The sequence below is a fragment of the Nematolebias whitei genome, chromosome 21, assembly GCF_014905685.2.
Source record: "Nematolebias whitei isolate Nwh7 chromosome 21, NemWhi1, whole genome shotgun sequence".
In the NCBI taxonomy this organism is placed as follows: domain Eukaryota; kingdom Metazoa; phylum Chordata; class Actinopteri; order Cyprinodontiformes; family Rivulidae; genus Nematolebias; species Nematolebias whitei.
The window spans coordinates 29,406,900-29,432,673 of record NC_056518.1 but is presented as its reverse complement, the minus strand read 5'-3'; the positions used below and the strand labels follow the sequence as shown (position 1 = coordinate 29,432,673).

Genomic DNA, 25,774 nt, shown 5'->3' with positions numbered 1-25,774 from the left:
CACACACACACACACACACACACACACACACACACACCATTATAAAACCCTCTTTGCATGAGGCATGACAGGTCGGCCACACATTCAGACGGTTTACATGGAAGCCATCTGTTCCTGCAGAAGTTCACCTGTCAGGTATTATCCATACGACCTGCACATATTTATCAACCGCTGCTGAGAGTAAATCAGCTGGTTTTACAAACGGTAAGCTAAGTTTAGGTGTGGTAGTAGCTGAGAGTCATTCCCAACACATTAGCTGAGTTGACACTGTTGTGGCTCGATCACTGTTGTGGCTCGATCATTGAGATTCAAAGTGATGGAGCTTTGTGGGTGGTGGCTCCTAATCACCATAAAAAATATCTGTTTTTTTTCATACGTCTGTCGAAAGACTGATATAATATGTTAAGCTCTGTCCATTTGTCCATCTGTCCATCCGTCTGCTTGTCCATAAACAACCTTTCGTCCTGCCCGTAAATCTGAACCGCGGAAGATAATTGGACCAGTAGACAGCTTGTCACATAATCCCTGCATCTCCCCAGTTTCAAGGTCACAAATCAAGGTCATCATTACAACATGGTGATCCAACAGCATCATGAAGACCAAGGAACACACCATGCAGGTCAGGGATAAAGTTGTAAAAAACAAAGTGCGTGAATGGTTTTTTTCAAAGCTCCAAATCTGAGCTCAACATCTTTAGAATGAAATTGTTGCAGCTGTTTCTGTGTTTCCTAAGTCTGATTTGTTGTGGCGGCCATTTTGAATTGAGTCGACTCAAAGTTAATCATTTCTAAATGTGTTATTTTGTCTCGCTCATAACTTCTGACCCTCTCAAGATATTTTATTCACACTTTATACACATTTGTACCACTACTGGACACCGTGTTGTCTTTTCATCACCTCAGCTTCAAGGTCACATATCAAGGTCAAAGGTCATTCAAGGCCTTTGTTTGTGTGGGCTTTGCTATAGATTCCTGTATAACTGTTTGTCGACAGGTACATAATGTGCTGTATTCAGAACTCTTTTTACAATTTCAAGTTGCTCTTAAGTGTCCAACAGCCCCTGGAGGTTTTCTGGGCATCTCCTTCATGGGAGACACCCCGGGGCAGACCCAGAACTCTCTGGAGAGATTATATCTCCTCTCTGGCCCCAGGAGGAGCTGGGCTGGAGAGATGAGAGTCTGGGCTTCCCTCTGATAAGCAGCAGGTCCAGCCTGAAGCAGCTGCTGTGCCGGCTCTTCCTCGGCCTTATTACGGTTCAGTTTGTGTTCTGCAGGGCGATGCTGCGCCTCACAGCCGTGCAGAGCGGTCGTGTCACGACCACTTCCCTGCTTTAATCAAACCAGAAGGAGAGAAGCAATTAGCAGGGATCCCCATGCGCTCGAGTGTTTCTTCAGTTTTATTCCCTCGTTTTCATGAAAACTGAGGCAGCTGATTTCTGCAGTGATGATGATAATGGTGTGTAAAACACAACGAGGAGCGTCTGCTGCAGCAGGCAGGCCTCATCTACCTGACTGTCTCTGTTCAGGAATATTAAAGATCCAAAGGAAATGAGATGGAAAGATAGGGAAATTGAAAATAAGACGGATTAATAGGCGGTGAGAGGGCAGTAAGAAAGGGAAATGATGAAACGGTTGCGAGTGTGTGGTTTAAAGTGGAGCGTGTTCCTGTGCTAACCTCAGTCACGACGCTGCAGAAATGACCAGAACCATGAGAGGACCGGCAGCAGCTGGATCAACACCATCGTTAATCCCTCTGAGGTGAAACGGGCTGTCTGCAGACATCAGAGCGGAGGACCAGTCGGAAATCAGGAAACGCACAGAGGTGCAGCAGGACCGAGGTCTTTTAATGGCTTCAGACTCTCTGCTTGTCATCTGATGCAGTCACGGAGCGTCCATATGCTTTTAGTTTTGGCGTCTGGTTGAGCCTCGGGTTTATCAGATGAACACTGACTCAGCGTTTACACTGAGTTTTTTTATTATTTTTTTTATGTATGTTTTTATTTTTGTATTCTTAATTACCGTAATTCTGCAGACTCTCTTTACTGATCGTTCTTTTATCAAAACGTTCAGCTCGATCAGGAGAAGGGCGCTGTGACTTTTTTTTAACATATTTACCTTTAATTTATCAGCTGCTGTGTTTGGGATCATGGTTCTGTTGGACCCAGTTCAGTCCAAGCTTCAGCTGTTGGATAGATGGACTCATTGGACTCCAGAACCCTTTGGTCTACAGAGGAGTTCCTGGTCCACTCAGCGACTGACAGGAGCCCAAACCTTTAGCCCTCCACCACCGTGCTGACAGCTGGGAGGAGCTGTTTGCTGCAGTGCATTCTGGGTAAACATCTGTCCTCTGCTCTGGTTCTGGTCCAGAAATCTTGAGGCTAAAATAGTTTGTCCCACCATGTTGTTTTTAAACTGAAGAGACCATGACCTTTGACCTGCTGACTGAGGCTTGTAGTCTGAGACGGAGCTCACTGCACGGTCTGACCTTCAGGGTGAATCTGCTGTCTGAAATATTTTCTGTGTGAAGAATCTTTCTTGTGATCTTCAACAACTGGCTGCTGAAAATGACCTTTCCCTGGTCATGTTGCAAACACAACACTCTTCAAACCATTTTAGTGAAACTGCAAAAAACAGTTTCTAATTTCACAATTTGGAGACACCAACTCGTATCAGGCCATCGAGCCACCACCTTCAGCCCTCTTCAGACCAGTTTTCAGCTGCTAACCCTGAGCTTTCAGATGTCACTTGACTGTTTTTTTTTTTTTTACACTGTTGACCACAGTATCCATCACGGTTAAAACACTGGCTTGGGATTACTGGTGCAGCATTAGAATGGTTCAGTTCTTATCTAAGCAACATGAGTTTTTGTGTTAATGTTGGCAATAGTTTATCTGCTTCATTGCCTCTTTCCTGCGGGGTCCCGCAAGACTCTATTCTTGGACTCCTTCTGTTTTCATTGTATCTGCTGCCCTTGGGGTCTATTCTGAGGAAACACGGTCTTTTGTTTCATTGCCATGCCGATGATTGTCAGATTTATCTGCCCTTTAAACCAAATAGTTCATTCACAATCCACCCTCTGTTAAAATGTCTTTATGACATTAAGGCATGGACGGCTTCAAACTTCTTGAGTTTCAACAATCATTGTGTTTAGAACTCTACTGCTGTATCTTCCTGTTAACCATGACTCCCTTGAGCCATATCTGAAGCAGTCTGTTACAAATCTCGGGATGGTTTTAGACACTGACTTTAAGGATGAAGCTCAGAGGAGGTCGAGATTTTCAGTCATGGGCCGTAAACTTTGAAACAATCTACCCCTCAACATGAGGCAGGCCACTTCACTCCCTGCCTTTAAATCTCTCATAAAAACACCTGTTTTCACTGACGTTTAACAAAATATGACTTCCATTTAATTCATTCTCATTTATGTTTTTGTTTTGATTATTTTAATTACATCTTATTATTCTCTTTCTTTGATTTACTGCCTTCATCTTATGGTTAATCACTTTGGTAGCAGCTGCTGTTTTAAATGTGCTTTATAAATAAATTTGACAACTTGACATGATCATGAGATTGTGTTGCTTTAAAATGGCTGCAGCTGTCATTTCTCAACACAAGGTGATTTTGTTTTTACACACACACGCACTGTGTGGTGTGTCGAGGATGCTCGTTGGACATCAGGTGGCACGGGGACAAGTGTCTCGTCACCTGAAGCGATGCCCTTTGCGTCGTTTCTCATCTCCATCATTTGCTCTTTTGGCAAAACCTCTTGAAATCGTTTTAAATAAAGACAAAACAATCTGCTGAAGAAAGCAGCCAAATTAATTTTTGTTTTATTTTTGCATCGTTAGTTTTGTCTAAACGCAGCAGGAATCATCTGAAAAAAATGTGACGTTAAACCTGATCTGGATGAAGACGAGATCAAACTTTGACCTTGTGGCAGTTCTGATGAGTTCCAGTCGAGCTGAGCGACTTCTCTTTTCATCGTTTGATTAAAACGTCGCCTCAGAAATATCAGGGACTGCTAAGAGCTCGTGTTTGCCTGTTTTTAACTTTTCATCTGGACTGTTACCACCACGGAGAAGCACATCATCCGTTTCCGTGGTAACAAGAGAAAAATAAGCCCAACAATGAATGTGGTTTGAGTTTCAGGAGCCGGGTTTGAGACAAGAGGACGACACAAGTCCAAAACAAATTCTAGAAAATGGAAAGAAATGTTTTGGAAAGAAAAGTGGATGGTTTACTTGTATATATGGCGGTGGCCATTTTGGATTTTAACATGGCAACCAAATTTTCTTAATTCTTACTCGTAGATGCTTATTATTATAGAAAGTCGGTCCTTGACTTATTTTTCAACCTATGCTCACGTGTTGGACGGACGTGACGAGGGACATAAAAAGACAAAGCAGCTGGACTTCTGTCCTGGAGCTGAAGACGTGCAGAGATCTGAGCTTTAACAACGTTTGTTTCAATATTATCAATATTTAGATTGAGCCACATGCACACCCCCACCTCACTGATGAAATGAGACCTGTTCATACAGAGGTCGCTCTGAAAAACATCTTTCATCTGATTCAGAACCACATGTGGAAGAAGTCCCGGTCCTGGTTTGTCCTGATCAGCTGCCATGGGCCACTGTTACCTGAAGCCTCGGTTTAACTGGATCTGAAGTCATTCCATGAAACCAAAGAGTCCTCCTGGCAAACAGAACCGCTCATTTTACCATTCACAGCGTGTCTGTAGTTAACGTCCCGACCCAGAATTCCTTTGGAGTATTAAAAACCCAAATAAAGGCCAAATGTGGGCCCGCTCTCTAACTGAGTGCAGACCGTGTGTCCTCTAACAGGAACTGGAGGGTTTCCCTCAGTGCCGTCGGAGCCCAGAGGCACAATTAACGAACAAAAGGCCCGGTTCTGGTAGATCCCCCCACAAACGCAGCGGGGGCCTCGTTTAATTTCAACCTTGCCTCTCCTGTAAATACCAGGGTCCGTCCCTCCTGCTGTCTCTGGCATTTGTCCTCCTGACTAACTGACGAGAGGACATGTCTTTACAGAACAGAGGAGGAACAAAAGCAGTTTAAACTTTATTAGAACGAGTGGCACCATGATGCCCTCCGTCTCTGAGGGATCTGAACAGTGAATGTTTTGGAGATGAGTCTTTTTCTGGATTTGAACTGAACAGAGAATGAAGTATAAACCTGAATGTTTTTTGGTCAAGATATTCAAGTGTAGGAGACACACTGTGGAGAAGAACAGAGGGAGGTTTTTCTTTATTTTTCTTATCCGAGGAAACGCAGAGTGACGAACCCTGGAGAGAGGAAGGAGCAGTTTTATCCTCCAACAGGTGCAGTGGTGGAGCTGGAGGAGGGGAAATGGTGGTCTTGACCTCCATAGATTAATCTTCAGCCACCTCAATCATAATAATAATAATGTGTGTGCTGTCATCATTGTATGTTCCCATACAATGGCAAAATTGGCTCTCTGCATTTAATCCATTCATGCCAGGTGGAGCAGTGAGCAGCTATTGAAAGCGTCCAGGGAGCAATTGGGGATGGGGTGTGCTGCTCAGAGACACCACAAGATGTGCAATGACTGGGGATCGAACCTGGGACTTTCGAGTCGGCTGCCCTGCCTCTACCCCATCTTGGCAAGGAATATAAACTTTTAAGCAATATGGTGTTGTTTTTAAAGTTCAAGTCAATTTTATTGTCATTTCCATCACGTGGTACATGAGGTGGAACGAATTTATGTACTCAGGGTCACAGTTACACCCAAACAATAGCAAAAATATAAATTATAAAAAGAAACCGCATATAAGGAGCTCAGATATAAATTAAGATATATGCTAAACACTTGTAATGTAAAACAATACGACGTAACAGCAGCCCAAGTGTGAAGTGCTTTATAAATAAAGTTGTATTGTAATATAAAAACTCGAACACATAGTTTCCTCAAATGGTGGGGTGTTTGGTTTAAATATGTACAAACCGGATTCCAAAAAAGTTGGGACACTAAACAAATTGTGAATAAAAACTGAATGCAATGATGTGGAGGTGCCAACATCTAATATTTTATTCAGAATAGAACACTAACCACAGATCAAAAGTTTAAACTGGGAGAATGTATCATTTTAATGGAAAAATCTGTTGTTTCCAAATTTCAGGGCGTCAACAAATCCCAAAAAAGTTGGGACAAGTCCATTTTTACCACTGTGTGGCATCCCCCCTTCTTCTTACAACACTCAACAGACGTCTGGGGACAGAGGAGACCAGTTTCTCAAGTGTAGAAATAGGAATGCTCTCCCATTCATGTCTAATACAGGCCTCTAACTGTTCAATCGTCTTGGGCCTTCTTTGTCGCACCTTCCTCTTTATGATGCACCAAATGTTCTCTATAGGTGAAAGATCTGGACTGCAGGCTGGCCATTTCAGTACCCGGATCCTTCTCCTACGTAGCCATGATGTTGTGATTGCTGCAGAATGTGGTCTGGCATTATCGTGTGGAAAAATGCAGGGTCTTCCCTGAAAGAGATGACGTCTAGATGGGAGCATATGTTGTTCTAGAACCTGAACATAGTTCTCTGCATTAATGGTGCCTTTCCAGACATGCAAGCTGCCCATGCCACAAGCGCTCATGCAACCCCATACCATCAGTGATGCAGGCTTATGAACGGAGCGTTGATAACAACTTGGGCTATCCTTGTCCTCTCTGGTCCGGATGACATGGCGTCCCAGTGTTCCATAAAGAACTTCAAATCGTGATTCATCTGACCACAGAACAGTCTTCCATTTTGCCACACTCTATTTTAAATGACCCCTGGCCCAGTGCAAACGTCTGAGCTTGTGGAGCTTGCTTAGAAATGGCTTCCTCTTTGCACTGTAGAGTTTCAGCTGGCAACGGCGATGGCACGGTAGATTGTGTTCACTGACAATGCTTTCTGGAAGTATTCCTGAGCCCATTCTGTTATTTCCTTGACAGTGACATTCCTGTTTGAGGTGCAGTGACGTTTAAGGGCCCGGAGATCACGAGCATCCAGTAGAGTTTTACGGCCTTGACCCTTACGCACAGCGATTGTTCCAGATTCTCTGAATCTTTTGATGATGATATGCAGCAGAGTGAAGAGATGTGATCAATTTTTCCTCCTGTAGTCCAAGCCTGTTGTGGCAGATCTAAAGGGTAGCTCAGTTAACCCAAGCCGACCCCAACTATAGGATTTATCAATCCTATAGTAATAAATCAATTTATTAATAAGGGTGACTGTGGCTGAGTGGTTAGAGCAGTCATCCTCCAATGCAAGAGTTGGGAGTTTGATTCTACAAGCAGTCACATGCTGAAGTGTCCCTGGGCAAGACACTGAACCATTGCCTCCGATGTGTGTCCCTTCGGTGAGGAATGTGATAAAACACTGGTTGTTCTCTATAGATTCAGATTAGCTTTGTAGAGATCTAGTAGAGTGCTGTATGAATGGATAAATGAGGCACGGAATGTGTTGTAAAGTACTTTGAGTATCTTGATAAGACTTAAAAGTGCTATACATGTGCCATTTACCATAAAAAGGAAAGATTTCTTAAAAGTAGACAATGTGTCATCTTCACGGAGAGAAACTAGAAGTTGGTTCCACAAGTGAGGAGCCTGATGCGTCCAATTCTTGTTTTCAAAATTCTTTGAACCGCAAGTAAACCGGCAGTCTGAGAGTGAAGTGCTCTGTCAGGAAAATATGGAAGAATAAGATCTTTAATGTAAGGTGGATCTTGATTGTTGGGAGCTTTGCATGTTGGAAGCAAGATTTTAAATTGTGAAGATTTTGAATTCTATTCTGAATTTGACAGGGAGCCGATGGAGAGAAGCTAAAACTGGAAAAACCTGATCTCTCCTGACACTCAGCAGAACACCAGCAGCATTTTGGATCAACTGAAAACTTTTTAAAGAGATTTATGGACGCCCATATAATAAAGAATTACAATAGTCCTGTCTAAAAGTGACAACCCAGTTTTTCTGCATGATTTCTTGGCATTTTGATTCTCTAAATGGTCTGTCCTCTCCTTACCTTTCTGCCTCTCCTACCTTTCATACCCTTGCTTATCTTATTTTTGGGTCTGCTGCTCCTGACTGGACCAAAGACGAGGTGTGAGCTCCAAGGGGACCGGGCCTGTGCGCGGTGTGGCCAAGACTATGGAAGGAATTGCCTTAGCTCGTTAGACAGGCGTCCTACTTAGCTGCTTTTAAATCTTCTCTTTAAACTCATTTTTATTATCAGTTACTTTTTAGAAGCTGATTTTGCCGTTGTATTCCCATTTTTACTTTTTGATTGAATACATTTTTTTAAATAATTTTTTTCTGGTTTGCTCTTGCAGAGGCTCCTCCATCTGGGATGTCCAAGAACGGATACTTTTTTCAAGAAATGGGTGAGTCTGTTAGCCTGTTCATCACAAATCATAACAAACACTTTCTTTAAAGATGTCTTGGTTCATGCCCACTAATCCAGGTAGAAAAGTCTAACGAGTCAAGTCAGATTTATTTACAGATGCTGGTCATAAAATTAGAATATGATGAAAAAGTTTATTTATCTCAGTAACTCCATTCAAAAAGTGAAACTTGTATATTATATTAATTCATTACACACAGGTCCTTAAACCAGGTACTGGTAGCTTTGGCACTGTGTGCAGGTACCAAGTCCTGTTGGAAAATTAAATCTGCATCTCCTTAAAGATGGTCAGCAGCAGGAAGCATGAAGTGCTAAAACTTCCTGGTAGATGGCTATGTTGACCTTGGACCTCAAAAACCACAGTGGGCCAACAACAGCAGATGATGTGGTAACCCAAACCATCACTGACTGTGGAAACTTGACACTGGACCTCAAGCAACGTGGATTCTGTGCTTCTCCTCTCTTCCTCCAGACTTTGGGACCTTGATTTCCCCCCAAAAAATGCAAAATGTACTTTCATCAGAGAACATAACTTTGGACCACTCAGCAGCAGTCCCAGACGAGACACTTCTGATGCTGTCTCTTGTTCAAGAGTGGCTTGACACAAGGAATGGGACAGCTGAAACCCATGTCTTGCATATGTCTGTGCATGGTGGTTCTTGAAGCACCAACTCCAGCTGCTGTCAACTCTTTGTGAATCTCCCTCACATTTTGGCAGGTTTTGTTTCACCATCCTCGGTGCGGTTATCCCTATTGCTTGTACACTTTTTTTCTACCACATCGTTTCCTTTCCTTCGCCTCTCTATTGATGTGCTTAAACACAGAGCTCTGTGAACAGCCAGCCTCTTTAGCAACGACCTTTTGTGTCTTGCCCTCCTTGTGCAACATGTCAATGATCGTCTTTTGGACAACTGTCCAGTCAGCAGTCTTCCCCATGATTGTGCAGCCTACAGAACTAGACTGAGAGACCATTTAAAGGACTTTGCAGGTGTTTTGAGTTAATTAGCTGATTACACTGTGGCACCAGGTGTCTTCAATATTGAACCTTTTCACAATATTCTAATTTTCTGAGACACTGAATTTGGAGTTTTCATCAGTTGTCAGTTATAATCAACAACATTAAAAGAAATACACATGTGAAATATATCAGTCTGTGTGTAATGAATTAATATAATACTGTAGGGACAAAAGTTTCACTTTTTGAATGGAATTACTGAAATAAATCAACTTTTTCATGATATTCTAATTTTATGACCACCACCTGTATATATGTATATATTTAAAGCAGGAACTGTTACCCAAGTGCTTAACAAAGTTAAGTCAGGTCCTCTGGACAGTTTCTTTTTATTGAAACATTTTGTCTTTCATCTGAAAGTCTTGGTCAGTCCGAGGAGCCATAACAAACTCAGTCCTTTAGTTCATTCTGCTCTGTTTTCTGTATTTTTTTTGTTCCTGCCAAGGTTTCCTCGTAGTTTACTGCAGCTCGGACACAGAACGCCTCCCAGCTCTCTCACTCTGCAGAGTTTGAACAGAAATAATCAGCCGTGTTCTCACAGCAGTTTCATTACCTTCAAGCCAAAGAGAGGCTTCCAATTAGTTTGTGCTTCCGAAGCCGAGGAGATGGAATACACTCGCGCTGGATGTCCCCGTCTCCCTCAGCTAATTATTCCCCTTCTGTATGATACCAAATCATTCAACAGAGCCACAGAAGGCCTTCTGCTGCAGCTCATCTGAGCTGTCTGTCATCAAAACACAAACGCAATTACATTATCGCTGGGATGTGAGCATTACCCACTGCTGTCGTCGTAGGGGTTCGTTAGGAAACGTTTGTCTGGAAGCTAAATGCTCCACGTCACACATGCCAATGAGGGAGGGAACCGTGTTAGCATGTAAATCTATATTTTCTAACGAAAACAGGCTCAAATTTATCCATATACTCCCACTAGTATTTGGGTAAATAGTGCACCACAGACTTCTTGTCTCCAACAATATTCTGATGTCTGACCTCTCTTTTCTGGAGGAGTGGACTCAGCTTTTAATCTGTCCACAAATTATCATTTGAGTAGAGGCCAGGGCTTTGGGAAGGCTGTTACAGAAGCTAAACGTTAGCCTGATTTGACCAACCAGAAACCAGTTCTGATGTGGGTTTGGGACCATGGTGCTGTTCGAACCACCAAACCAGGCCACGTACAGGAAAACAAACTGATTTTCTAAAACTGGCCTGAATTCTGTAAGAACTAGGGGCCCTGATTTTCTTAATTTTTTGTAGTTTTAACAACAATTGTCTATACTTCATTTATATTTTGGAGCACTACCTCCATGGCCAGTTAAAACAAGTTTGTATTGTTTTTAGGATATGGGAAAATTGAAAGTACATTGTGACCTTATAACACATGACAGTGTCGCTTATAAAACAAAATTGGTATCGGCCAAAATCGGAATGGGCAGGTCAGACTTTTTAGAAATTGGCGTTCGGCCAGAAAACTACAATGGTGCACCTCTAGTGTGAACTCAATGCAAAATTATTTTTTTCTTACCATTTTGAATCTCCAACTGGTCCCAAAGTTACAGTCCAGCTAGATACAACCTAAGACGTATTATTGGCTCCTTTGTGAATTTAAAGAAAGTTCATAACAAGTTTGAACTTGTGCTCCCACTTCTTGTTTTTTAAACACCATCGATGCAGCTTGTTCAATCATTCCATTCTGGGAAAAGAATGATTCAAATAAATAATTAAAAACTCAAATTAATGAGTGGATGGAGACCTCTGACCACATCGAAGAGTCTTTTTCCAAATGTTAAAGGATGAAACATCAGTTAAAGAAGATTGAGGACATTTTTCAGGCACCGAACACTGAGTTTATCTTTTAAAAGGCAGTTGTGTTTGATGCCCTTCCATAAAACAAAGCAGTAAAGTTTGAAACGTTTTATTGGTGCATGATGCTTCTGAGTGGGAGTTTGTCCCAGCTCCCTGCAGATGTGCATCAATCATTAAGCGTTTCCTCACGGAGTACACTTCATCCCTCTGCTCCATGTTGCGTGTGCGGTATCCTCGGCTTCTTTGTATTTTGAATTTAAGAAAGGATCAAAATAAATGCTTACTGGAAGTTCGATCTCAGAGCCGATCAGTGATATTTTAGGTGCACCCATCGTGCGGTTCCTGCTGCTGCTCTGAAGGTGGTTTGAATGTCAGACCCCAGCTGTTTGTCAGAGGAACGCAGGCCGTTCACCTCATGTCGAATGCTGATGGATGATCCTGACGGAACAGAAGGGGAAACACAGATAAGGTCAGCGGTAAACGGTCTGAGGTGATCTTGTTGCGTCATCGTGATCCCTGGACGGTGCTTGGGACCGCCGTGGTTACTGCAGGATGTGATTTAAAGGTCCACAGAGTCAGGAGGACAGAACCAGGATGATGCCTGATGTCCTTAAAATACCTCCTGATTACACACAGAACCACAAACGTTCAACAGAAATGGACTTTTTCTATCCATCTACCCACCCGGCCAGCCACCCACCTCCATCCATTCATCCATCTATCCACCTCCATCCATAAATCCATTCATCCATCCATCCATAAATACATTCATCCATTCATCCATCCATCCATTCACCTCCATCCATCCGTCCGTCCGTCCATCCATCTGTCTATCTGTCCATCCTTCCTTACAACAAGAAGTGATTCTGTCTTTAATAAAGCTGTGAGAACACCAGACAGATAGAGTGTACCTGCGATCCAAAGCAAAGTGTTCCAAGTATACCCAAGTGTTTTGAGTTCCATGCTAGGCCAGGTACCCAGTGACCCTGTGCCGTTGTGTTCCCAGAGCAGCGGGAGGCGGAGCAAGAGGAGGGCAGCGAGGGTCGAGAGGAGGGACAGGACCTACCGATCTCCTGCGGAGACGACATCCACCTCTACGACAACCAGATCAGCCCTGGAACAGGTCAGAACATAGAGAGAAAGAGAGATGGAGAGATATAGAGAAATATATAGAGATAGAGATGTAGAGATAGAGAGAGAGATTTAAGGAGAGAGAGAGATATTTAAGGAGGGAGTGAGAGGTACTGAAGAAAATAAGGTTGTGACGAGACCAAATTTTCCTTTTGGAGATTTGGTCATCGTCTGGGTACGAAAAGCAGCCATCATCCACTTAACCCCAAGGTTGATAAATTTAATCTTCTGGAGTTAAGTTTAAAAATAAAAGATGGGCATATTCCTCTTCAAAAACCAATATGTTGGCATCAAAGCACTCTTACTAATATTTTGTTCGGTTTCCACTACAATTTCTAGTAGTCACTCTGCAGCTTTTAAAAAAAAAAAAAATTATTATTCATCACAACATGCAGCTCAATCGAGAGCCGCGCACTACTGCTTTTGTTCGGATTTCAGATGATTTGCAAGAAATTTTTAGAGCCATTTCTCCATCGAACTCTCTGGGATTTTTGGTGAAACGAGTGAGAAAACTCAGTCCTGTCACAGTGGAGTTCAAACGAGTCACAGACAACTGAAAAGGGGTTTTTGTATATTTAATTTTATGATTTTTGGAAAAACCTTCACTAACTTTTGAGCTTTTAAGTTTTTCTCTTTCATCAGTCTGATCAGGGAGTCCATCGTGATACTGACCCAGCTGGTTTTCAGGTTGTTGTTGCCCTGGCAACGGGACAAGTGCAGCACCTGTAGGGAAGGAAGGAGTTAGATGTGACAGGTGACCACGTCACTTTGGCTCATGCTCCGTATGAACCGACCCCGAGGCACAAACAGGAGATCCAGATCAGGTTCTGTGAATGTCAAGTTTAAAGGAAAACTTTCTTCTTTCTTTTCAGAGGTCTGCTTTAATTTCCCTTATTGCAAAGCAAAGAGGAACTGAAGACGCCTTTCGTCTGTCTGTGCATGTTATGAACATAACTTGAAAAATAAGTGAAGTACCATCTTCCGTTTTGGTGCGTGGCTGCATCTCAGTTGCTTTGATAAAAGTTTACCCCAGTCGGTGTGATTTAATAAACTCATGGACATACTGACATGCAGCGTGTCTCCTGACTCCGTGGCATGTGGAGGCGAAACAAACCAAACCCCATTAGCCAGAGACATTCAGAAACTGGGAAATAAAGTTCCCTGTAAGGTCACACTGGCGTCATTTCCTTCAAGCTGTTGTCACAAAAAATGGTTCAATGAGATGTTTGAGCTGAAAACAGTCTAATGTGTTCATGTCAGATTGTGTTTTTCTATTTGTAGGACCTGGTGAAGACCAGATGTTTGTCGTGTTAAATTAAACAACATCTTCAACACATTTATACTAATGGAAGTTCTCCTGCTTCTGGGGTTATACACCAAGGTGTCGTCTGCACAGGTGCCAACAATAACATGTCAGCTGCAAAGTTTAAGATCGGCTGTTTTTTTTAGCTTGAAATAGTGACGTAGTCAGTTGAGAAGTCTGACAGCAAAGCCAACAGGTCTGTGCTGCTTCGCCCACTTTGTGCACCAACCACACTTGTAAGGAAACTTCCAATTCTGCCCTCCAATTGTTGACAAATGCACCAAGGTGTGAGGAAAAATGAATGAAGTTTGGATTCTTTTAAGGAACATTTATCATTCAGCAAGAACCAGAAGCTTATTTCAGCCGCTTGGATCCAGGATCTCATTCTTTCAGTTGGGATCTAAACCTCTTGACCACAGCTGAAGATTGGGACGTTGCTAGACCAATAAATCAGGCATTCATCGGCACAACAGACTGGACCAACATCCCCATGACTCGGATGAAGCTCCGTTCCATCGGCCCATCTTCTTCATATCGTTAGTCATGAGCAAGACTTCTAGAGACTCATGCCCAACTCACAATGAGCATTCCACCTTTTTCCAGCTGAGAACCATGGCCTCCGACATAAAGAAGCTGAGCAATCCTGTCTCTGAATCACCCTGCCAAAGACCATGACCTGAAGACACCACATCATCTGCAAAACAGAGCAATCATCACCCAGAGGTTCCCATGTCCAACAGGACACCTTTCATTCAACCTTTATTTATACAGGTTTGTCTCATTGAGTCACAAGGACCCATTTTCAAGAGAAACCTGTGGGACCTTAAGGAACACGATCACAGAACTTCTTCAATTCCACAAAACACATGTAGACTGGAGAGTCCTGCTAGTTTCACACCCTTAAAGGTTAAGATCTGGTCTATTGTTCCACAACTATGACCGAAGCCTTACTCCTCCTGGATCCAAGGTTCAACAATCAGTCGGAGCTTCCCTTCCAACACCCTAGGGTAAACTTTCCAGGTAGGTGGCGAAGTGCGATTCCTTAAAAGCCGACCAATCCATAGGAGGTCTGCCTCTCCACAGGTTTTGTCCCAGTCCTCTATGAGACATTGAAGGGATGTGCCAACCATGATCATGACCATCAGCATCATGGGAAACACTCATCTTCTCCTGGCACCCTCCTACAAAGATGCATTTTAATCTCCTCATTGACTGCCACTATGGTAATGGACTGACCTTTTTCCAAGTCCTCACTCCCTGCCTCCTTAAAAGAGAACATGACCAGATTAAGGAGATCCTCAGGGGCCTCCTTCCACGATCTGACAATATCTTCTAAATTTCTGTTAAAATTTGTTAATTTTGACAGGATTTTGAGTATTTTACCATTGAAATGGACTGTAGTTGTATAGCGCCTTTCTATCTTATCGAGATACTCAAAGCGGTGTGGGGAGCTTTAAGGCTTTGCTTTGATTTAAACGATTTGCAAAATAAACCTGCTCTCAAAATAGTCCCCGAGTCGTCGTGGGAGTCCTGAAACCTTCTCAATTGAGTTTGCCCCTGAAAGCGGGACAAACCTGAGAGCTGTTGGCAACTTATGAAACTAAATTGTGACTGATTGGAGACAAACGAGGGGCTCTGCCTTGTGAACTTTACAAAACTGCAAATAAAATGAGAATAAATTGAGAGACATGATTGACACACCTTGTGACTAACCTGCAGTGACATAATTTACACTTTACGAACAGCTGGTGAATATTGACCCAACTGTCATGTTGGAAGGAACAATTTAGCGTTGATTCCAAGTTAAAACGCTCATTTGTGTTGCCAACTCGTCACCAACAGACTCGAAGAACGGCGTTCAGGAGGAAGTCTCAAATGTCTCAATGTTCCCGGGAGTTCTGTTTCCACGTGAGAGTCTGAAGCTTTTAATTTGAGCATGTTCCAAGGATGTTGTACGACAAATTTTCTCTCAATAGTCGTTGCAAGCGTCTCAGACCTGACTTAAATTAGTTTTCTTCAGATTTTGAGCAGAACTGCTATAAATCTCTTCAGCCCTGAATGTCCAGGCCCAAAAATCAAACTAATAATAAATATTATTCATAGATAACTTCTTTTTTCTACAACTTACTCCAGATTAAAGTGGCCAAGACGGCTGCGGTAGTGTGCACGGCCTAAGTTTCAGGTTTGCCATCCATGCACATGAAATAAGGCCGTGATTTTTGAAAACTGAGCTGATTTTTCACAGCCCGTACGTTTTCTACAAAGGAGTCATCAGTCCTCCCTCACCAACCCCCACCTCTTCCAGATGTAAAACTTTTTTAGCCCCACGTAAGGCAATTTTTAAAAAGTCTCAGTTTCAGACCCCGGCTCTGTGATCTCTAAATCCTGAAACGCTCCTGGACGACTTTCAGACACTCATCAGATGGAGGGGTGATGATTGGATGAATTTCTGAAGATCCCCTGGAGGCTGCAGCCCCCTCCCTGACCGGAGGGGATCAGGCCATCTTCTCCGTTAGATGGAGAGAATCCAGGACGCATGTCCGTTGCAACAAGACGAGAGTTCAGGCTCGCTAAGATGGCGAGTTGTCCAAAATCCAATCCTTGGTACTTTTGAGTCTCAGCTGCGCTAAAGCCTCATCACCTGAGAACACCCGATCTCCACTAGTCGTACATCGTGATGTCTTCATCACTGTTAAAAGAAGCTTTACCCCCACCCCCACCCCCACCAGCACCCCAACACCACCAGGCTGCGTGCCTTCATAGTTTTTAGACTCATTAAACGTTCGGTTTATTAGAAATGCTTTTTACATGCAAATATAAAACGTTATTCGCTGCAGATTTGCATAAAATGTCAGATTCAGGAGAAGCCGAGCTGGTGGGGTGTTCTGCTTGTTGAGGGGGGGGCGGGTGTCAAACGGTGATGCTCGAGTCGGCTTTTAAGTCTCCTTCTCCTCCTCATTAGTAATCCCTTTACAGACGTGGATGTACGTGAAATTAAAGACACCAGAACCGGAGGAGCACGAGAGCAGCTTCCTTTAAGGAACAGAACAATTCAACAACAGATGTGAGCTCAGTCTTTGTTTGGGATGACCCTCAGCTACTACCACACCAGTTTACAGCTCAGTACCTGTAAAACTGAGCGAGTTGTACCCATTTTTGTGTTTGCTAATGGCGCTAAGCTGCGGCGACCATCTTCAATCGTACCGACTCCAAAACCTACTCAGAAGTAGTCCATCACCCTCTAATTACTTCCTGAGAGTTTCAATAAAACTCATCCAGTGGTTCATGAGATATTTATCGTATTTTCCGGCATATAAGTTGCTTCGGAGTACATGTCGCGTTTATTATGCGTCACCGCTGACCCATGGGAAACGTGGGCCGGTGTTGTGCCAAAAATCGATTGGCAGCCATGGGAGTGCACACGGGAGGACTCGCTGTTGCAGTTCTTCGAAATTTAACAAGATTAACACTTAAAAAAAATATTTGTTTGCTCAACGTTATAGCACAGAGGTGTCTCAGTTTAACTTTTTCCTTAATAAATGCACTTTAATGGTCGATGTTTGGCAGCGGGGGTAACGGTACAGGAACAACATATAGGCCTACCGGTAGTTGTCAAAAGCCTAGAGGGCCCTCTCGTGCCTCTAGTGGCTGCAAATGGTAATTTTTTCTCTGGTTCATGTCACTATGAAGGAACATTTAAAGCGTCAGTCAAAAATTGCGTTATGACTATGGGGAAAAAAGTATATAATTAACAGGACTGGCAAATCTATGAAAAATAAAACCTGCAACTTATACGCTGGAAAATACGGTAGCTAACAGACAAAACTCAATGACGCAAACTGTTACTGCCCAAAGTTTGCAGTTTGTAGCCGTCACAGTATGTGTAGGGGATGACTCTCAGCTACTACCGCACCAAATTATAGCTTAATATCTGTAAAAATGACTGTTACAAACATTTTGTGTTTGCTAAGAATGGTTGGCTGTGGCAGCCATCTTGAAATGGATTGACGTCAAGTGGTAACAGTTGTAGACGTACATCCAATGATTACTTCCTGAAAGTTGTATTAAAATCCTTTTACTGGTTGAAGAGATATTTTGCTAACAGTCTCCAACAGATAATGCAAAATTTTTAAACACAGATCATCACAATCTGTTGTGAGCTAGGAACTACTCTCAGCTACTACCACTCTAAACTTTAGCCCAATATTTGTAATTTGTAAACACGTTTGGTTTCAAATAGCCGAAAATGGCAGAATTATTATTATTTTTTTTTCAGATGCCGACGACTCTGGCTGTGTGTTGCTGAACACATCAAGAAGGGTAAGCACAAACAAACAAACAAAACAACATTTGGTTTTCACATGTGAAAATGTTTTTATTTCCACATGTTTTTTTTTTTCTTCTATTAAGCCCACATGGAAGAAAATTGCAAAACATTTTCCACCTATTTCACTTCAAATTCACATATGAAAATGTTTTCCACATTTGAAATTTGTTTATTTTTATGGCTCCAATTCCACATGAGAAACATGCGCCAAACTTGTTTCACATGAGCAAATAAAAGTGTTTTTCTTCAATTGCACACTGGAAATGTGCCGAATACATTTGCATGTTTATTTATCATGTTTTGCACTGAAAAGATTTTTCACATTTGATGTTTGTTTTCACTCCAAAACACATTTCACATATGTTTCATGTTAATTCATCTTAATTTCACATGTTTAAAACTGATTCACACCCCCCACCCCACGTTTGTTTGCTTTTGTTCCAAGTCCACATGAAAAGTGTATTTCGCATAAATTTGCGCATGTTCACATATGAAAAAGTAATTTTCCACATGAATGTTTGTTTTATCCTTCCATAGCCACATGGGAAATGTGCAACACTTTTCATTTTTACCATGTTTTGACATGTGAAAACTACACTTTTCCAAATATGAAGTATTTGTTCCAAACCCTACACACGGAACATGTTTAAAATGTGTTTTACATGAAATTCACATATGTCACATGCTAATTCTAAGCGTTTTCACATTTGGAAATACCAGTATGTAATTTTCCACATGTGAAGTTTTAGGTTTACTTCTTTCTATTTTCCACACCAGAAATGTTCCAAACATGTTTCACCTCAAACCTGCTTTTCCACATGTGAATAAATGTGTTATAAATATGCTTTTGCTCAAACTCAAACAGAACATGTGCAAAATATGTTTCACATGGTAATTTAGTTGTTTCCGTACAAGGTGTTTTTTTCTGTTTGTTTTGTTCTAAATTTGTTTGGGACATGTACATAACATTTCAGATTATCGTTAAAAAGCGTTTTCACAAGTGAAAACATTTTTCACATATGAAATTGATATTATTGTTTAATTTCACATGGGAAATTTATAAAACGTTTCACATGCTTTTGTACGTTGATTTATCAAAATTTGATGTGAATATTTTTTTATTTTTCTCGTGAAGTTTTTATTATCCCAAACCTACGCAGGGATCATGTTTAAAACATGTGTTTTACATACATTTCACATATATCACATGTATTCAGAAGGTTTTCACATGTGAAAATATGTTATTTTCCACATCTGAAGTTTCAGTTTTATTTCTTGACATTTTCACTGAAGAAATGTTTAACCTCCTAGGACCTGGCATCCACATATGCAAGAGTTCGGGTCTTAGGAGGTTAAAACATGTTTCACGTGTGTTTTGCTTGTTAATTTCACATGTGAACATGTGCTTTTCCACATGTGAAGTCCATGTTGTGGGCCAAACTCACACAGTTATGTATAAAAACTTGTTTCACATGCACTTCTGTCACACAGTTTTCATAGATGGAAACTCGTGTTTTGTTTTCTGCAGGGGTTACATTGTTTTGTTCTAAATTTATTTAGGAAACATTCTAAACATGTTATGTCTTTTTTTTTCCACATGTGAAGACATGCTCAGGTTCCACCTGGGACTCCTCCGCCTTCATCTTCTTCAGTTTTCATATTTAGCATTTTAAAAAAATCAGCCCCACCTTCCTAAAATAATAATAATAAAAATAAAAGACCTATTAGTGATTCCAGTTTGTCGACTTTATATGTTATAAGATTATAATTTGACTTCATGAACAAGAAAACAACTTAAATCTGAATAAAGTTGGTTAAAATGTCTTTAAACAAAAACTGAAGGAGCAGACAGTGAATCTTCTCCTGCTGAGATTTAACTTGTCATTTATTCTGACAGATGTTAGTGAGTGATTTGTCTAATTGTTTATTAACAAAAATGTCAGTTTCTACCAAAATAAAAGAACTTCCTTCCTTTAGGATAGCACATTCATTCAGCTTTTATTTAGACACGCTAATCCCATTGAGCCTCGAGGACTCACAGGTCACAAGAGAGACCTGACATCCCTGAGCTGTGACTGTCGAGGACGAGTCGGAGACAGAAAACAAAAGCAAAAAATGCACCTCCTTGAAATCACAGTATTTAATCCCAAATATCACTAAAGTTTGCATAAATATAAAAAACAAAACAGATGCTAACAGCTAGCAGCTTTACCAACGCTAACGGGGCTAAAACCATGAATTAATCTTATTTTTATAATTTTAGTCCTTTGATTTGGGAGCAAAAGACTCACATTTATGCAGCTCTTTTCCAGAAACGATCCAGGACCTGCAGACGTTCGGCTTTTCTTCACGGTGCTTGTTTTAGTTTAAAAAGATCAGCAGGAGTTCCACTTGCAGAGTTGTGTCGTCGCACGGATCAATGGTTCTGGGCTTTTAATCGAGCCACATTTGGACTTTTTGTTCATTCCGTCTGCGTGGAGCGCTTCGCTCGAACCGTTCGGACCTCAGAGGAGTGAAGCCCGTCGTCTGTTTGACGTCTACGATCAGAGCTCCAGCACTCATCCGGGCCGAATTCAGTTTGATCGTTGTTTAATTAATGAACTCGTTAAAGACAGAACTACACTAAAAACCAGATGAAATCTAGTGAAGTACTGGTATTTGACCAGTTTCACCAAATGACTTCCGTCAACCTGACCAGCACATAAACTTCATTTAAAGGTCCATTCTTGGCACCTCCAAAACTCACATGTCTGCTTCTTTGTTTTTTTGTCTCGAAGTGGCAGCGACGCATCACAAGTTCTGTTTGATTAAATCAGTGACTCTGTTCTGTTGTTGGGAGAATTTGGTGCCAAAAGTTAATTTGTTTTTATTTTTTGTAAAGTTCATTGAGTGAGGAAAAAAGTTAAGGTCCTAAACGTTTTAACGTCGAGTCAAAACTAACCTAAAGTGAACAAAAACACAACAGATTACAAAGAGTCGTTGTTTTTTCAACATAACGCTAAACAGAGTGGAAAAACTGTGTCCAGCCTTTCTGCTTCACAACGCCAAGATGGAAAAACATCAGCAATGACCTCAGAGAAGCAGCTGACCAATCCCAGAGGGGTCAAAGGTCATTTAGGGTCCATCGTTCTGCAGAGAGAAAGATTATTCACACGTGGGAAACATTTCAGACAGCTGATCGTCTTCACAGCAGATTCACCCTGAAGGTCAGACCATACAATGACTCTACAGTCAGCGGGTCAAAGGTCATGACCTCTTCTCTCTAAAAACAACATGGCAGCTCAATTTTGGTTCGGAAACTTTAATTTGAAAGAACCACAAGACTTCTGGACCAGAACCAGAGCAGAGGGCAGATGTTACCCAGAAAGCACTGCAGCAAACGGCTCCTCCCAGCTGTCGGCACGGTGGTGGAGGGCTTATGGTCTGGGCTCCTGTCAGTCACTGAGTGGACCAGGAATTACTCTGTAGATTAAAGGGTTCTGGAGTCAGATGAATCCATCAGTCCAACAGCTGAAACTTGGACTAAACTGGGTCCAACAGAACCGTGATCCCAAACACAGCAGCTGATCTACAACAGAACAGGTTGGAAAGAACCGAACCAAGGTGCTGCAAGTGTCCAGAGTCCAGAACCTCAACCTGAGTGAAATGATGGAAAGAAGAGTGGGCCAAAGGTCCTCCACAACATGAGAGAGACTGATGAAGTCCTACAGAAACCCACTGAGGGTTCTGGTGCTGGAGGAGGTTCTTGAAGCGCTGGATAATCAGCTCTTCACTCACAGCTTTAACTTTTTGTTTTATTAACAACGACTCTGTTGAATCTGTTGTTTTTAGTTTTCTTGAGGTCAGATTTGAAGGATTTAAGAACCCGGTAAAGACCAGATCGGGCTTCTGTCCTCAACCCCAGAACTGAAAGAGGGTGGACTTTATTTTCTCCTTTCATTGTAATCTGAGCGGGACAAAAATCCAATTATACGAGGTGGTGATCCAGTTTTCTTACCAACTTGAAGCCCTAACTTCTGGTTCTGACCCGCAGTACGTGAAGCTCATGAACTTTGAGGAGGAGGTCCGGGCTCACCGGGACCTGGACGGCTTCCTGGCCAGGGCGAGCATACTGCTGGACGAGACGGCCGCTTCGCTGGACGACGTCCTGAAGAGAATGCTGCACCACGTGGGCCAGGACAGCCTGGTCTGTGAGCCCAGCTGCAACTTTGAGGAGGTGATGAGCATGCTTTTCACAGACGCAGGCGCTCAGGAGGTGAACGGTAAGCAGCGCCGCCGGGGACGAGCACGGAAAATAAAAACAATAAAATCAAATAATTAAGATGTTAGCGTTAGCTTGGCATGTCTCTCTTAAAGGGGTCTCCTTCTAGTTGGAACAATGGATCTTATTCTCAGCTATAAATAAAGACTGTAAAAATACTGAAGGGTTAGCTTTTAAAAAACTGACATGTAGATGTTGCAGTGCATTCTGGGTAGATGATATAAACAGGTTGCTCCGGAACGAGCTCAACTCAGCTGGTATGATAATTTTGGACATTGTCTGACGTTCAGCCCTTAAACTTGAACGGAAGAAACACTGATGTCCTCCGCTCTCTGAGGGGTTTGATTAGTGAATGTTTGTTTTGGAGATGAGTGTTTTTCTGGACTGGAAGTGAACGGAGAATGAAGTCGACCTGAATATTTTTGTTGTCAGATATTCAAGTGCAGAAGTTACTGTGTTGAAGAGCAGAGGGAGCACCGAGTGATGGATTCTGGCGAGTGGAGCCAGGGGGGCCAGTGGTGGCCTTGGCCCCATAAATTAATCTTTGGCCACCCCAATCATTTGAGGAAACAATAATTTTAAGCAATATGAAGACTAGAAAGCATAGTTTCCTCTAATGGTATCAGTGGGCTGCTTACATGTATTCATGGTGACGGCCATCTTGGATTTTAATGTGGCAACCCAATTTTCAGTAGTGATTTTTCTGATGATGGAAGGCATTTCCAATTCTCCACTTCACTCCGCAACGGGGGACAATAAAGATTTTTAGTTAGTTTGTTTTTGTTGGAATAATAGGATTAAATGTCCATTTGGTGGCATTTTTAACTCTTTCGGAGCGTGTTGAGGTGAAATGCGTCCTTGTTTGTTGGTCTGCTCTTATGATGGTTGTGCCCACCTGCTCAGCCCCACCAGGTGATAAATGACACTTCTCAAATGTCTCTCTGACACCAAAACTGCATCATGATGTTGCACTTCTTCTTTAAGTTTACGTTTTTGAAAAAAGACGCCGTGGGTTCTCAGATATTTCTCGTTTTGTTGTAGCTCAATCTTTTGATGGATCACAGTCAGAATCAGAAAGCCCAGATTTCCAGCGTGAATTCACAGACGAGTGCTTTATTCGGCGCTGAGTGCAGGAACAAAGGCTCCTCCTCTGTTCATATTACACTCAAGTATGTTATCAACGAGAAATATCTGTCGAGGTATTAATTTTTGTCATATCTGCGCTCGTTCCTCCACAGAGGGATATTACAGCTGGCGAGAGGACCGCTTCATTTGAGGCGTAATATACAGCCGTGAGATAAAGAGGAGGGCGAGATTAGAGCCGGCGCCGAGAAGAAGGGAGAATTACATAAAAGAAAAACACGAGGACCCGGAATGATAATTAGTCCTGCTCCAACTTGAGTAGAATGGTTGGCTTCTGGGGCCACTGGGCTGTTTTACTGGTTCAGAGAACCAGGAGCAGTGCAAACATCCTGCAGTTGATGCTGTGCATGAATTTTATTTTATTTATATATATAAAAGCTTTGAGATGGATCCATGGATTGGGGCCCTTATTTTGAGTAATGAGGGCGTTGCTTTGGTCTGTCGTGGTGAAGAAAACGTCAAGTCTAAAAGCAAAGCTCTGGATTCACTGGTCTGTACGTTCCAGCCCTCTCCTGTGGTCTTGAGGTTTGGATCTGGACAGAAAAGAACCAGATCCTGGATCCAAGCAGCTGAAATGAGCTTCCTTCATTGGGGGGTGGGGGTGGGGGGGGCTCAGCCTTAGAGAGAGGGTGAGGAGCTCCATCGTCCGGGGGGAGCTGCTCCTCCGCATCAAAAGGAGTCGGCTGAGGTGGCTGGTCTGATCAGGATGCCTCCCTTTGGGTTTCCAGGTTCGAGCCAGAACTCTCTGGAGGAATTCTGTATCTTGTCTGGTGGGAACTCCTTGGGGTCCCCCAGGAGGTGCTGGGGAGTTTCTAGAGGGAGGGAGGTCTCGGTTTCTATCCTGGACCTGTTTCCTCTACAGATCAGAGGTAGAAGATGGAGATTCTGTCAGAGGTGCTCGTTGTGATGTTTGGACTGAATCAGCTGTCGGTAGAAAACAAAAGCTGTGGAGATCGTTTCAAGTTTAGGAATTTGAAATGAACTCATTTTTACACTCCAGTTGACAGACGGACGAGTCATGGCACAGTCTGTGTCCAACCGTACCAAGTCAAGGTCGCAAATCAAGGTCAAGGTTAAAACAAGAATTTGTTTGCCCTGCCTATAACTTCTGATCCGCTCAAGAACCTCACAGCACGTCGTGATGTTTGTCACCCCAGCTCTGAGTTCAAGGTCACAAATCAAGGTCACCGGTTATACAAGGTCTTTGCTTGTCCGTTCCATTCGTATGGATTGCTGTGTAATAGCTTGTTGACGGCCGTATGCAGTACTGCTGTGTACATCTTTGTCACAATAACAAAAGTATAATTTAAAGCTACTTCTGTTCTGGACCGCTCTGCGTTCTAGTCAGCAGTAATGGCGGATCATTGTGGTTTAATTACACACAAAAAACAAACCAAGAGATAAAATCCAGTTTTTGATAAAAGCCTGTGGACTGTAATAAAGGTCAGATCTCTGTCAGCCTGACTCAGATGAGATGTTGTGGTATTTTCTTGGTGGGGGGGTTGTTTAATATTCATAAGTTAAAGGAGGGCAGGAAATGAAGCTTCTGTTCAGCAGAGACACATTCAGGCCAACCAGAACATAAGTGTATATTTTAACATGGCTTTTTTTTAAAGATCAATTAAAAATGCACGGGAAAAAATGACTGAGCTCTTTCTCCTCTTGGTTCCCCCCTCCCTCCCTCCCCTCACATGCAGACAAGTCTCAAAGTTTCGTTTTCTTTGATGACGGTAAGCTGTGCTAATTGAATGGAAATGTCAGCGTCAGCCCCGTGAGGCTGTAATCAGTGCTCCACGTCTCCACCCGCTCATCGTTAGTGTGTCGTTTGTGTTCCTGTCGACGCTCAGGACCGGGTTCATCTACCGAGTCATCAAATGATTGCAGAACCCCCCCCCCAGCACCACATACCTGTCCCGGGGTGACAGATTACCTGCAGACTCAGTCGTTTGAATTTTAAATATTTTACTAGATAAAAAATATGTAAAAAATTAGGATAAACAGTGGGGACATAATTGTTTTATTAGTATATACAAATATATTATGGTACAATATATTGCAGCCCAGCAAATACCAACTATATAATATCCTTTGTATCCTAGTACAACCTGGTAGTTACTCAGTACATACCCAGTACTTAATTGGTAATCTACCTGGTAAGTACCCAATACTTACCTGATATATACTTGTATCTAGTACTTACTTAGAATTTACCTGGTACTTACTTGGTAATATGCTCAGTACATAATTATCAGCATGACCTAGTACTTAACTGGTAGTGACTCAATATTTACCCAGTATTTACCTGGTAATGTGCCCAGTAAGTACCTAATACTTACCTAATATATACTTGTATATATCTAGTACGTACTTA

The 25,774-nt window shown here is 42.3% G+C and overlaps 1 protein-coding gene across 1 annotated transcript in view; it reads left to right on the top strand.

The window, feature by feature from the left end:
- The window catches only part of slc4a11 (solute carrier family 4 member 11), a 59,833-nt gene that overhangs the window by 4,240 nt on the left and 29,819 nt on the right, over positions 1 to 25,774 (top strand). Inside the window, exons 2-5 of the mRNA XM_037695458.1 lie at positions 8,350 to 8,400; positions 12,245 to 12,361; positions 17,949 to 17,992; positions 22,033 to 22,261. Of these exons, the coding sequence (XP_037551386.1) occupies positions 8,367 to 8,400; positions 12,245 to 12,361; positions 17,949 to 17,992; positions 22,033 to 22,261 (424 nt within the window). The 5' untranslated portion in view covers positions 8,350 to 8,366. The remainder of the gene's footprint in view (positions 1 to 8,349; positions 8,401 to 12,244; positions 12,362 to 17,948; positions 17,993 to 22,032; positions 22,262 to 25,774) is intronic.